This window comes from Capricornis sumatraensis, chromosome 22 (genome assembly GCF_032405125.1).
Source record: "Capricornis sumatraensis isolate serow.1 chromosome 22, serow.2, whole genome shotgun sequence".
NCBI lineage: Eukaryota > Metazoa > Chordata > Mammalia > Artiodactyla > Bovidae > Capricornis > Capricornis sumatraensis.
Window position 1 is genome coordinate 30,175,239 of NC_091090.1, and position 14,009 is coordinate 30,189,247.

The window sequence follows — 14,009 nt, forward strand, 5'->3', positions numbered from 1 at the left end:
GATAAATAAGACATTTATTTAATAAAGCACATTGATACTTCTGCCATTAAGATTTAATTCTTAGGGTTGGCACAGCTCTGTAAACATCAACAGAATTCAAGCCCCAGGAAATGCCTCTTCACAATTTTGCTCTCTGTCCTCAAAACTGAAGTTGACAGTATCCTAATGCTTTTAATGTTAGTGGACTATGCCTTTGCACAATCAGACTGTTCAGGAAGAATTTGAGCAGATGAAGATATTTTAAGAGAAAAGTCAACTTATCTTTCCAAATACTTTAACTCAAAAAGCATAAATGCAATATATTCTTTTCTTTTTTATAAGTGTGTTAGTTGCTCAGCCGTGTCTGACTCTTTGAGACCCCATGGACTGTAGCCCATCAGGCTCCTCTGTTCATAGAATTCTCCAGGCAAGAATACTGGAGTGGGTAGCCACTCCTTTCTCTAGGGGATCTTCCCAACCCAGGGATCAAACTCAGATCTCCTGCACTGCAGGTGAATTCTTTATCATCCAAGCTACCAAGGAAGCCCTAGAATCTTATGTAATGAAAAATCACTTGCCAGCAGGGCTGGCTGTCAATTTTTAAAAGTTTTGGCTGTGCCCCATGGCATTGTAGGATCCTAGTTCTCCAGATATTGAGCCCACACTTTCTGCAGTACAGGGCATAGTTTTAATCACTGGACTGCCAGGGAGGTTCTGATTGTCAATTTTTTTTGGCTTGTTTTCTTGTTCCACATATTAACCTGATATTGCCAACAGTTACCCATGGCAGCTGAGGAACATTCTGTAATATTAAACAAGTCATATTACCCTTAAGTTTGTATATATGAAGGTCTAGATATAAAATGCATGAAACATGATTCATATTTTATAGAGAAGTCTTAGGCAAAAACGGTCAGTGTTTTGTTGACTCTCATAAAGCACATCAATGATAGAACTGCAGCTCAAAACCATTTCCTTCAAGAACTCTGTTCTTCCCACCCAAAACTTAAGGATCCTTAGGATCTCTAAGACAATAAAAGTAAACATCTCTGTGACAATAATTTTCCCTCTCTGAAATATGATCCCCACTTATTTTCCCTTGTGGCTCAAACAGCAAAGAATAATCCTCTTGCAATGCAGGAGACCTGGGTTTGATTCCTGGGTCATGAGGATCCTCTGGAGAAGGGAATGGCAAACCACTTCAGTATTCTTGCCTGGAGAATTCCATAGACAGAGGATCCTGGAGGGCTACAGTCCATGGGGTCGCAAAGAGTGGAACACAACTCATTAATTAACACTTTAATTTTTATTTTCCCTTACTCCAAATTCCAAGAATAATAAGTTTTAAATAAATATCACAGAAATATCTACTATTGAATCATTTTATTTTCATTATTTAAACTCCTAAGGCATTCAACATTTAGATATTTTATAACTGAGAGAACATTTTCATCTCAATCCAGTATGATTGATTAGGACACAGTGCCAGGCATTAGATTAAGAACCTTCAAAAAATATGTCTACCCAGAGACAGATGAAGTTTTTCAGCTCCACTGCTGATTGGTCCCTTTTCTAGGGACTCTCCAATCCTGCCATACATGGAAGCTCTCATAGGCTTTTATTCTGTGAAGTGGGCTCACCAGATCCACTGGGTTTGAGCTGTGTTGACTACCATTACTTCTTCCTTTGTTCTCTATTATGGCTGGGATGGTGGCTTTGCAGATTCCCAGAGGCTTTTGGACGGCAGTTGTGATGGTGACGCTGGTGGTGCTGAGCACCCCAGGGGCTGAGGGCAGAGACTCGCCACGTAAGTGCAGGGCAGCTGCTCCCTGGAGCCACCACTCTGGGGAGCAGGCTCTGAGGGACCCTTGGGCTGGGGTATGATCTCAGGATACTGTCTTTTATCACACATTTCCTCCCTTTGGGAATGAGGGCTATGTTACATTCTCATTTCCACCCTCTAAGGACAAGGTGAGGACAATTCCTCTCCTACAGGTTTAACCCTGGGAACGTTGTAACGGGGAGGAGGAGACAGGGAGTATCTACTATAAGTGCCAGGACAAAGTGAGCATGGGCATTTTTTTTTAAAGATGTGACTTTCTCCAAAGAAGGCACTGCAGAATCTGTCATTTCAGGGTCCCCCAAGACCTTGTCTTGGAGAAGAGAATGGCAACCCACTACAGTGTTCTTGCCTGGAGAATCCCAGGGACAGGGGAGCCTGGTGGGCTGCTGTCTATGGGGTTGCACAGAGTTGGACACGACTGAAGCGACTCAGCAGCAACAGCAGCAGCAGCAGCAAGACCTTGTCTGGATTTACTACTGTGGGCTGGGGATGTGTAGGGCAGCCATGGTCTCTTGCAGGCTCAGCATTTGAGGGGAAGACTGTATATTCCTGACTCTCAGTGGAGGGTTTGTGGAAGCAAACTTTTATTTCTTGAGTGGAGCTGCCTGGGTGACCACAGACAGAATTTAAGTTTCACTGATTTGTAGTCAACTGGTGACTTGAGTGATATTCAGAAACTTGAGGATGGACAGGATTTAGGACAAAGGAGAACATAAAAAGAGAAATATATATATATATATGATTATACATTAGCTCTAATCTAATTTGAAAGTCCATACTCTTTCTGTGAATAAACTGTCCTTTTTAGAACTGAGGGGTTGCTGGTCCCTTCAAACCACACAGGAGTTGGGTGCGGGTAGCAGAAACTCAAGAGTAAGCCAAGGCGTTGTAAGGACACTTTGCTGGGGACCACGAGAATACACCTGTCAGGAGGAGGACACGCTTAATTCTACAGGTCCTTTGCCATCCCGTGAACTCTCCTGCTCTCCTTTGTCTTTGAGGTTCCCAGGAGCTCAGGGTAAAATGGGATTTCATGTGAGAATCTTTAAGTACAGAGATGGATGCAAAATCAACCTGCCTCCCCGTTTACTTGATTCTGAGCTTCTAGGGATCACAGGTCCTAGGGCTCCCTCAGCCACAGGCTCCTCACGTCCTGGGAGCCTCAGAGGGGGCGGGAGGCCCGGGGAGGAGCCGCGGGAGGACCCGGGTTCGCAGCGGGAGGCGCAGGGCCGGGCTGGAGCGGAACAGGGGCCGAGCGGCGGCGGGTTTCCGGTTTCGGGACCCCGCTGGCGGCGGCCGGCACCTCCGCATCTGGCCGAGCGGCCCCGCGTGGGGCTGTGGGGCTGAGCCTGACCGAGCGGCTGTCTCCCCGCAGAGGATTTCGTGCACCAGTTTAAGGGCCTGTGTTACTTCACCAACGGGACGGAGCGGGTGCGGCTCGTGACCAGATACATCTACAACCAGGAGGAGTACGCGCGCTTCGACAGCGACTGGGACGAGTACCGGGCGGTGACGCCGCTGGGGCGGCCGGACGCCGAGTACTGGAACAGCCAGAAGGCCATCCTGGAGCAGACGCGGGCCGAGGTGGACACGGTGTGCAGACACAACTACCAGAACGAGCTCATCACATCCTTGCAGCGGCGAGGTGAGTGCCGGCCGCCCTCCGCGGGGCCGCCCTCCACCCGCCAGGACTCCGCGAGGTGGGGAGGGGGCTGAGTCCTCCAGGGCGGGGTCCCCAGACCCACGGATGGGACAGAGAGCCGCTGAGGGACAGGGGACCGAGGGCACAGCGTGCGGGGCGGGGCCATCGAATTTGGCAGCCCGGGAGCCTTCCCTGCAGAGGCGGCCAGCCTGCCCGGTGTGGGTCACCTCTCGAAGGCCCCGCCCTGCGCTGTTGTTTCCACTCACTCTGCGCCTCCCCGCCTGGTGCCTTTGGAGTATTTGCTTCCTGAAGGCCTGACAGCTCAGCCTGGTAGCCTTAGGGTTACTTCGGGTACTCTCAGGGCACCTTGAACTCGTGGTGATGTATTACAGTCATGAAATAATACATTTTCTCTTTTTTGTTTCAAATTATTATTCACCGTAATCCTGGTTTCTTAAGTGGACATCACTATTTCACTGGCCCGGGACCTCTTTCAGCCAAGGAGCTGTCTTAATTATCTCTGTGTGCCTAGTCTGACACACTGGCGGGTAGTATGAACTCCATAAAACTTTCTTAAAGTAATGAATAAATGTGCTTGGTTGCCCATCCACTTAGGCGCAAGAGAAACATAAAGGTAAATAGGGCCTAAAAACTGACTTTATAAATTATGCTTTACTATTATGCTTAATGCTTTAAATTCTTATTGACTTAAATGGCTTTCGAATTTGTGAATGCAAAATTAGCAATTTAGAATTTGTGAATGCAAAGTCTGAGGGAAAAAGTGTTTGCTAAAAAAAGCCCCCAGCACTTGAATGGTATTGTAAGAGAGAGTTTTAATTTCTTAGAAAAGGTCAACAAATGGCATAGTAGAAAGACTGAACTTTTGGGATAAATAATGTCATTAAATTACTGAAAAAAATTAGTTTTAGTTTCTTTTGGTCTAAACCCTGCCTTTGCTCCCTTCCTCTCCCCCCTCCCAATATTTCCATCCACTTCAGGAATTATACCCATTTAATAAGCAGCTGCTGCTGCTGCTAAGTCACTTCAGTCATGTCTGACTCTGTGCAACCCCAGAGACGGCAGCCTACTAGGCTCCCCTGTCTCTGGGATTCTCCAGGCAAGAGTACTGGAGTGGGTTGCCATTTCCTTCTCCAATGCATGAGAGTGAAAAGTGAAAGTGAAGTCACTCAGTCGTGTCCGACTCTTCGAGACCCCATGGACTGCAGCCCACCAGGTTCCTCCATCCATGGGATTTTCCAGGCAAGAGTACTGGAGTGGGGTGCCATTGCCTTCTCCGTAATCAGCAGCTCAGTACAGTTCAGTTCAGTCGCTCAGTCATGTCTGACTCTTTGCGACCCCACGAACTGCAGCACGCCAGACCTCCCTGTCCATCACCAACTCCTGGAGTTCACTCAAACTCATGTCCATCGAGTCAGTGATGCCATCCAGCCATCTCATCCTCTGTCGTCCCCTTCTCCTCCTGCCCCCAATCCCTCCCAGCATCAGAGTCTTTTCCAATGAGTCAACTCTTCGCATGAGGTGGCCAAAGTACTGGAGTTTCAGCTTTAGCATCTGTCCTTCCAAAGAACACCCAGGACTGATCTCCTTTAGAATGGACTGGTTGGATCTCTGCAGTCCAAGGGACTCTCAAGAGTCTTCTCCAATACCACAGTTCTAAAGCATCAGTTCTTCAGTGCTCAGCTTTCTTCACAGTCTAACTCTCACATCCATACATAACCACTAGAAAAACCATAGCCTTGGCTAGATGGACCTTTGTTGGCAAAGTAATATCTCTGCTTTTCAATATACTATCTAGGTTGGTCATAACTTTCCTTCCAAGGAGTAAGTGTCTTAATTTCATGGCTGAAATCACCATCTGCAGTGATTTGGGAGCCAAAAAACTAAAGTCTGACACTGTTTCCACTGTTTCCCCATCTATCTACCGTGAAGTGATGGGACCGGATGTCATGATCTTTGTTTTCTGAATGTTGAGCTTTAAGCCAACTTTTTCACTCTCCTCTTTCACTTTCATCAAGAGGCTTTTTAGTTCCTCTTCACTTTCTGCCATGAGGGTGGTGTCATCTGCACATCTGAGGTTATTGATATTTCTCTCGGCAATTTAATTCCAGCTTGCGCTTCTTCCAGTCCAGCGTTTCTCATGATGTACTCTGCATATAAGTTAAATAAGCAGGGGCTAGTTCTAGACAATTATCTTACCGAACACCATCTATATTATTCTACTTCATTCCACAACTCCCTTAGCAAATAGCATCACCACTTTATATACACTAATCGTTGTTGTTCAGTCGCTCAGTCATATCTGACTCTTTGTGACCCCATGGACTAATATTGGGACATAATAAACAGCTTAAGTAATTGCATCATAGTTATTTGCTAAGTTGTGGAGTGTCCCCCAAATATAGAACAGTCATCATGCTCTTTACCATGTGTATAGCATCTAACGGAAGCAAAGCCTCCATTAAAGCCAGTTATGACCAGAAGCAGCAGTATGAGTCTGTTTCTGCCTAGTTTCAGTGCTAGTGGGATGAAATGATATATTCAAGGGGCTGAAAACTCACTGACCCCAGTGTTATCTATACATGTTCATATAACTTTTAGCTTACTTTACAGTCTTGCCTTCTTCTTTATCCTAATGTCACTGAGTACTTACATTGAGGGCAGAGGGTGAAATGGTTGGATGGCATCACTGACTCAATGGACATGAGTTTGAGTAAATTCTGGGAGATAGTGAAGGATTAACTGAAGCCTGGCGTGGTGCAGTCCATGGGGTCGCAGAGTTGGACATGACTTAGCAAGGGAACAGCAACTTATATTTTTTTTATTTCAGTTCTTTTTCATAAAAAATTATTCCAACATTTTTCTCTTGAACTTGTGCCCTCTACTTTTACTCCCAATCTATTTAAGATGAGCAGATTTTATAAGTCCACATAGTTGACTATGACTTCAGCCAGAGCCCAGGAAGAAGAGCCTGATCAAGAGTTAAAGTCCAAACTAAAAGCATGCTTCCTTTGAGATGATGGTTCATGAGTAATATGTAATTGGGGTGCCTGCTGACCTCAGCAACTCACAGTTACGTATTTACATAACATTCTCATTAACTCAGGCCTACTGCTGCAAGAATCTCAGAATATTTTCTATAGAGAATATATGACATAATGTCTGATTTCAGAACAAGACAGTTATTCTTAATAGCAGGTGAATGGAGTAGGATAGGGAGCCAGCAGTTAAACTCACTTGAATATTAAAAGAAAAATAGGAAAAAAAGAGGAAATGAGAGAACTTATCATATTATCAAAAAACTAAACCAGACTTGAATTATTTACTATGGTTTCAGACTAAGAGAATGAGGGAGATTCATTCAGTACAATGCCAAAAGAAATAAAAGAAAAGATGTGTTAAAGAAGTTGGGAGGTAATGTTGCATTTGATGATGAGTAGCAATCTGAGAAGATAAAGGTATTGAGTCATAGTCAAACATAGTGTTTTATTATAGTTACTTGTTTTTAAAGTCCCTTTTCCTTTACTTCAAAAATTACAAGCTTTTAAAACAACATTGTTTGTTTGTTTCTGTTACTAGATTGCAAGTTCTGTGAAGTCAGGGGGCATGTTCTTGTATATCTTTGGATTCCTTCTGCCTGTCAAATTTATGTTTGATTGGATTAATAAATAAATCAAGGAATGAATAAAGTATAGGTGGCAAATATGATGTGGAGATGGAAGCTCATATATCTTTTAAAATTATATATGTAGCTCATTTTATTTATCATTATTATGTTTGGCTACCCTGGGTCTTCATTGCAGTGCTCGGGTTCAGTAGTTGCATAAAGTGAGATCTTAGTTGCCCCACCACAGATGGAACCTGTGGCCCTTGCACTGAGAGTGTTGAATCTTATCCACTGGACCACCAGGGAAGTCCCTGAAAGTTTATGTATCTTGATGTAAATTCTGTGTGTGTGTGGGTGGGAAGTTCATTGTAGCATGGCATCTGAGCTAAGGTTAGGCTAAAAGATGAGAGAGATGCTTTGTTGACTGGCAACATGTAAGAAGTGCTTTTGCTCTCAAATTTTGTTAGTATTGCAGGCTAAGAATTATAGAATATAACTTGTTTGAGAAGCATTACTTGCAGGAAGGATGGAATAGTCACTGTTGTCCTACTTTGCTGGACATGGAAATGTCTATACTTTAATTCTCAGTCCATGTTGCTGTCCCTGAGGCCATGACTGATGTTGAAAATCTCAGCCCGCAGGTGGGAGTCAAAGCTGCTGGATTTTCTCTACTGCGGGGAGCACAGGGACTAGCAGAAAATGGTATCACTGTCCCAGCACAGGTCACCAGTGCTGATCCTGATGGTCACCTTTAACATGTGGGGGAGAAAACAGGTCTAGGTGTTTTATTTTTTTATTTTAAAAAATTTCACAAATAATAGTATAATAGAGCAATTTATAATTTTAAAATGCTCCATTATCAATTAGTATTGACAGAATTAATCTCATAGAGTAATTACAATGATCTCTTGAGACTGAAAAGTAAACTGACCAATGTGTTTATTTAAGATAATAAAGGGGCCCAGTTCAGTTCAGTTCAGTCACTCAGTCCTGTCCGTCTCTTTGCAACCCCATGAACCACAGCATGCCAGGCCTCCCTGTCCATCACCAACTCCCGGAGTCCACCCAAACCCATGTCTATAGAGTCGATGATGCCATCCAGCCACCTCACCCTCTGACATCCCCTTCTCCTCCTACCCTCAATCATTCCCAGCTTCAGGGTCTTTTCCATGGGTCAGTTCTTTGCATGCGGTGGCCAAAGGATTGGAGTTTCAGCTTCAACATCAGTCCTTCCAATGAACACCAGGAATGATCTCCTTTAGGATGGACTGATTGGATCTCCTTGCAGTCCAGGGGACTCTCAAGAGTCTTCTCCAACACCACAGTTCAAAAGCATCAATTTTTCGGCACTCAATTTTCTTTACAGTCCAACTCTCACATCCATACATGACCACTGGAAAAACCATAGCCATGACTAGACGGACCTTTGTCGGCAAAGTAATGTCTCTGCTTTTTAATATGCTATCTAGGTTGGTCATAACTTTTCTTCCAAGGAGTAAGCATCTTTTAATTTCATGGCTGCAGTCACCATCTGCAGTGATTTTGGAGCCCCCCAAAATAAAGTCTGACACTGTTTCCACTCTTTCCCCATCTATCTACCATGAAGTGCTGGGACCGGATGCCATGATCTTAGTTTTCTGAATGTTGAGCTTTATGCCAACTTTTTCACTCTCCTCTTTCACTTTCATCAAGAGGCTCTTTAGTTTGTCTTCACTTTCTGCTGTAAGGGTGGTACCTCATCTGGATATCTGAGGTTATTGATATTTCTTCTGGTAATCTTGATTTTAGCTTGTGCTTTATCCAGCCCAGCATTTCTCATGAGGTACTCTGCATATAAGTTAAATAAGCAGGGTGACAATATACAGCCTTGACGTACTCCTTTTCCTATTTGGAAACAGTCTGTTGTTCCATGTCCAGTTCTAACTGTTGCTTCCTGACCTGCATACAGATTTCTCAAGAGGCAGGTCAGGTGGTCTGGTATTCCCATCTCTTTCAGAATTTTCCACAGTTTCTTGTGATCCACACAGTCAAAGGCTTTGGCATAGTCAATAAAGCAGAAATAGATGTTTTTCTGGAACTCTCTGCTTTTTCAATTATCCATCAAATGTTGGCAATTTGATCTCTGGTTCCCCTGCCTTTTCTAAAACCAGCTTGAACATCAGGAAGTTCATGGTTCACATACTGCTGAAGCCTGGCTTGGAGAATTTTGAGCATTACTTTACTAGCGTGTGAGATGAGTGCAATTGTGTGGTAGTTTGAGCATTCTTTGGCATTGCCTTTCTTTGGAATTGGAATGAAAACTGACCTTTTCCAGTCCTGTGGCCACTGCTGAGTTTTCCAAATTTGCTGGCATATTGAGTGCAGCACTTTGACAGCATCATCTTTTAGGATTTGAAATAGCTCAACTGGAATTCTATCACGTCGACTAGCTTTGTTCATAGTGATGCTTCCTAAGGCCCACTTGACTTCACATTCGAGGATGTCTGGCTCTAGGTGAGTGATCACACCATTGTGCTTATCTTGGTTGTGAAGATGTTTTTTGTACAGTTCTTCTGTGTATTCTTGCCACCTCTTCTTGATATCTTCTGCTTCTGTTAAGTCCATACCATTTCTGTTCTTTATCAAGCCCATCTTTGCATGAAATATTTGCTTGGTATCTCTAATTTTCTTGAAGAGATCTCTAGTCTTTCCCATTCTATTGTTTTCCTCTATTTCTTTGCATTGATCGCTGAGGAAGGCTTTCTTATCTCTTCTTGCTCTTCTTTGGAACTCTGCATTCAGATGCTTAAATCTTTCCTTTTCTCCTTTGCTTTTCACTCCTCTTCTTTTCACAGCTATTTGTAAGGCCTCCTCAGACAGCCATTTTGCTTTTTTGCATTTCTTTTTCTTGGGGATGGTCTTGATTCCTGTCTCCTGTACAATGTCATGAACCTCTATCCATAGTTCATCAGGCACTCTATCAGATCTAGTCTATCAGATCTAGTCCCTTAAATCTATTTCTCACTTCCACTGTGTAGTCATAAGGGATTTGATTTAGGTCATACCTGAATGGTCTAGTGGTTTTCTCCACTTTTTTCAATTTCAGTCTGAATTTGGTAATAAGGAGTTCATGATCTGAGCCACAGTCAGCTCCTGGTCTTGTTTTTGCTGACTGTATAGAGGTTCTCCATCTTTCGTTGCAAAGAATATAATCAATCTGATTTTGGTGTTGACCATCTGGTGATGTCCATGTGTAGAGTCTTCTCTTGTGTTGTTGGAAGAGGGTGTTTGCTATGACCTGTGTTTTCTCTTGGCAAAACCCTATTAGCCTTTGCACTGCTTCATTCTGTATTACAAGGCCAAATTTGCCTCTTACTCCAGGTGTTTCTTGACTTCCTACTTTTGCATTCCAGTCCCCTATAATGAAAAGGACATCTTTTTTGGGTGTTAGTTCTAGAAGGTCTTGTAGGTCTTCATAGAACTCTTCAACTTCAGCTTCTTCAGTGTTACTGGTCAGAGCATAGACTTGAATTACTGTGATATTGAATGGTTTGCCTTGGAAACGAACAGAGACCATTCTGTCGTTTTGAGATTGCATCCAAGTGCTGCATTTAGGACTCTTTTGTTGACCATGATGGCTACTCCATTTCTTCTAAGGGATTCTTGCCCACAATAGTAGATATAATGGTCATCTGAGTTAAATTCACCCATTCCAGTCCATCTTAGTTCACTGATTCCTAGAATGTCAACGTTCACTCTTTTCATCTCCTGTTTGACCACTTTCAATTTGCCTTGATTCATGGACCTAACATTCCAGGTTCCTATGCAGTATTGCTCTTTACAGCATCGAATCTTGCTTCTATCACCAGTCCCATTCACAACTGGGTGTTGTTTTTGCTTTGGCTCCATCCCTTCATTCTTTCTGGAGTTATTTCTCCATTGATCTCCAGTAGCATATTGGGCACCTACTGACCTGGGGAGTTCATCTTTCAGTGTCATATCTTTTTGTCTTTTCATACTGTTCATGGGGCTCTCAAGGCAAGAATACTAAAGTGGTTTGCCATTCCCTTGTCCAGTGGACCACATTCTGTCAAACCTTTCCACCATGACCCGTCCATTTTGGGTGGCCCAAGTCTAACTCAATGAAGTGGCCCAGCATGGATCTAAATCCAAGGCTTGGAATCCAAGGATCTTCCCACTCTGGTACCAAGGAAGGACCCCTGCCTGTGGGAGATGTGCTGTGTGGTCTCACGTCTCACTGTGTCTTTTCCTGTCTGTTCCTCCCTCAGTGGAACCTACAGTGATCATCTCCCCATCCAGGACTGAGGCTCTAAACCACCACAACCTGCTGGTCTGCTCGGTGACAGATTTCTATCCAGGCCAGATCAAGGTTCGGTGGTTCCGGAATGACCAGGAGGAGACAGCCGGAGTTGTGTCCACACCTCTTATTAGGAATGGGGACTGGACCTTCCAGATCCTTGTGATGCTGGAAATGACCCCCCAGCGAGGAGATGTCTACACCTGTCACGTGGAGCACCCCAGCCTCCAGAGCCCCATCTCGGTGGAGTGGCGTAAGGGCACTTGGTTTGCTTTTACTGTGGGCCCTACAGGTCAGAGCAGACAGAGCTTCCCCAGTCCATGCCCTCTCATCCCTTATTCCCAGCCTCACTACTGAACTGGAAATCACAGGACACAAGAGTGCTCATGCCTCCTAGCACAGGCATCAGAAGAGCCAAATCACATTGTCTTTTCACATACAGGGAGCTCACTCTACACATCATGGCCCCAGAGCCCAGCCTGGTAGCTCTGTTGAACTGACTGGTGACCACAATCTTAAGGTCTAAAGTTATAGAAGTGTCCCTGAGAGCAGGGATCCACTTTCACCTTCTCTCACCTGCCCACTGTGTCCAAAGATCTGTTGGTGAGTCCCTCCCCTGGGGGTGGTCAGAATGGAGAGCCAGGTTCCCCTGACACCTCCACCTCCTGTACCTCAGACTAGACCTCAAGCTTCCGAAAGGGATACTGTGAGATGTGGGGACAAACGCTGACACTCAGGCTCTGCTCCCCAGGGGCACAGTCTGAATCTGCCCAGAGCAAGATGCTGAGTGGTGTTGGAGGCTTCGTGCTGGGGCTAATCTTCCTTGGGCTGGGCCTCATCATCCATCACAGGAGCCAGAAGGGTAAGGAACTCTGGGAAAATGGGAAGAGGGGCTGTGACTGCAACCCTCTGTTCAGGGCAGCCTCTGCTTCTGGATGTAGCTCTTTCTTCCTGACCCTGAAAGGGGGAGGCAGGGGTGGGGGTGGGAGGAAATGAACAACCTGGGGAGACACTGTAGTCTGACTTTATTGGTTGAAAGGGTAGCCCTGCCATGGAGATGACAGGTGGAATTTATTCTAAGGCTTCCTTAAAGTTCATCATTGTCTCATGGGTTCCTTTCTGAAAACTTCCTCCATTAAGAGGGTCAGAACACTGGTTTCCTTTCCTTCTAGTGACAGCTTCATTCATTTGGGGGAATCTTAGCTTAGGGCAGTTAAGGCCTTGTAGTTGATGGATAAGAAAGAAATACATTTCCCCTTGAGTTGCTTATCTCATTTCCCTTTGGGGTGAGTAAGGCAGTGGCTGTTTGTGTCATGAGAGCTTTTGTGGACATTGTGGGCCCCTACCAGCAGGTGCTCTATTTCTGTTCGGTGTCAGTGGGGATTGTGGGGATAGACAAAGGAGGGAAGGGTGTGAGGTGAGTGTGCCTGGGCGCAGTGTCTCGTTCATGACCTGTTCCCTGCTATGGAATCAAGAATTAGGGAAGAAGTTTCTGTAGGAGGTTCTGTAGGAAGCTCCTGAGGTTGTTCCCCAGAACCAGGCCATAACTTTAATGGCACCTTTCTGTGACGCTTGGAGCCAGAGCTCTGGTTTGAAAGATAGATACCAGGATGTTGCCTACTTTGTGCCACATGTTGGTGGCTACTGCCTGTGGGCATTTATAAGTGACTGAATGTGGTAGAAAGAAGGTGAGCTATCATTAAATTTACTAAAAAATTGAAATCTTCACATCCCTCAGAAGGACAAGAACCACTCCCCTGCTTCCCATGCCTTCTTGTCAGGTTTAAGTGTGGGTCCTGTGTGCTGATCACTCTCTCTTCTACAGGGCTCACGCGCTGACTCCTGAGGATATTCTGAGATTGGTGTTTGCTCTTCTATAGTGCATCTCTGTCCTTGCCCGGAATTCCCAGATGCCTGTCAGCCTGTCCCACTCTGAGATCAGAGTTGGTCACCAGGTCATTTCCCGTGGCCATCCCCCAACCAAGGATCTGGCTGTGAAGCTGCTTCCTCCACTGACCCTGGAGCCTCTGCCTGTGCATCGTCAGCTGTATCTACTCAGACCCCAAGAGCTTCCTCTGCTCCCATTTTTACCCAACAGAGTGTGCAAAAGAAGCACATTGAAATAATTTACCAGGCTGTAGAGTTTTTTTTTTCCTTTAATCATAATTAAACATGATTATGAGTTGTCTGTACTGTGAAACTCCTTAAATGAGTAGAGGTAGGAACCACTGCAGAATGAAGGGAACTATTTTGGGGTGAACCAGGCAACTGAGGACCAGAAGGAGACCAGAAGCACCACTGTGTGCCTTGTAGGGGTGGGTGGACAGAAGAGAAAGAGAATCAACTTTTCTCTGTCTACATTTTTGCCGTTATGTATCTGCATCTCTCTATTTTCTGCATCTTTCTTTCTTACCACCTCACATCACATCTCTGTTTCTGTGTTTGTATGTATGACCCTATCTCTGTTGTATGTTTCTGGATTGTCTTCTAGAGTTTTAATTATTCTAGGAAGGATTCTGTCTGGCCCAGCCTTGGTAACATGCACACCTTTCAGAAACATCATCCTGTACCTGGCATACAGACTCCTGGCATTGAGCCTATTCCCCTAATTAGGAAAGGACTT

General features: G+C 44.8%; 1 protein-coding gene across 1 annotated transcript; it reads left to right on the forward strand.

Moving 5' to 3' along the window:
• Window positions 1-1,646: 1,646 nt before the first annotated feature.
• LOC138097859 (boLa class II histocompatibility antigen, DQB*0101 beta chain) lies at window positions 1,647-13,505 on the forward strand. The gene is made up of 5 exons (XM_068994057.1): window positions 1,647-1,786; window positions 3,198-3,467; window positions 11,358-11,639; window positions 12,138-12,248; window positions 13,212-13,505. Exons 1-5 carry the CDS (start codon window positions 1,678-1,680, stop codon window positions 13,223-13,225), a joined length of 786 nt encoding a protein of 261 aa, XP_068850158.1. The 5' UTR covers window positions 1,647-1,677; the 3' UTR covers window positions 13,226-13,505.
• The last annotated feature ends 504 nt before the right edge of the window (window positions 13,506-14,009 follow it).

Excerpts from the sequence above, each read along its gene's own strand:
- LOC138097859 (XM_068994057.1), top strand. The coding sequence starts at position 1,678 with ATGGCTGGGATGGTGGCTTTGCAGATTCCCAGAGGCTTTTGGACGGCA. Across the intron at positions 3,468-11,357 it reads CACATCCTTGCAGCGGCGAG|TGGAACCTACAGTGATCATC; the intron begins GTGAGTGCCGGC and ends TTCCTCCCTCAG. Across the intron at positions 11,640-12,137 it reads CCCCATCTCGGTGGAGTGGC|GGGCACAGTCTGAATCTGCC; the intron begins GTAAGGGCACTT and ends TCTGCTCCCCAG.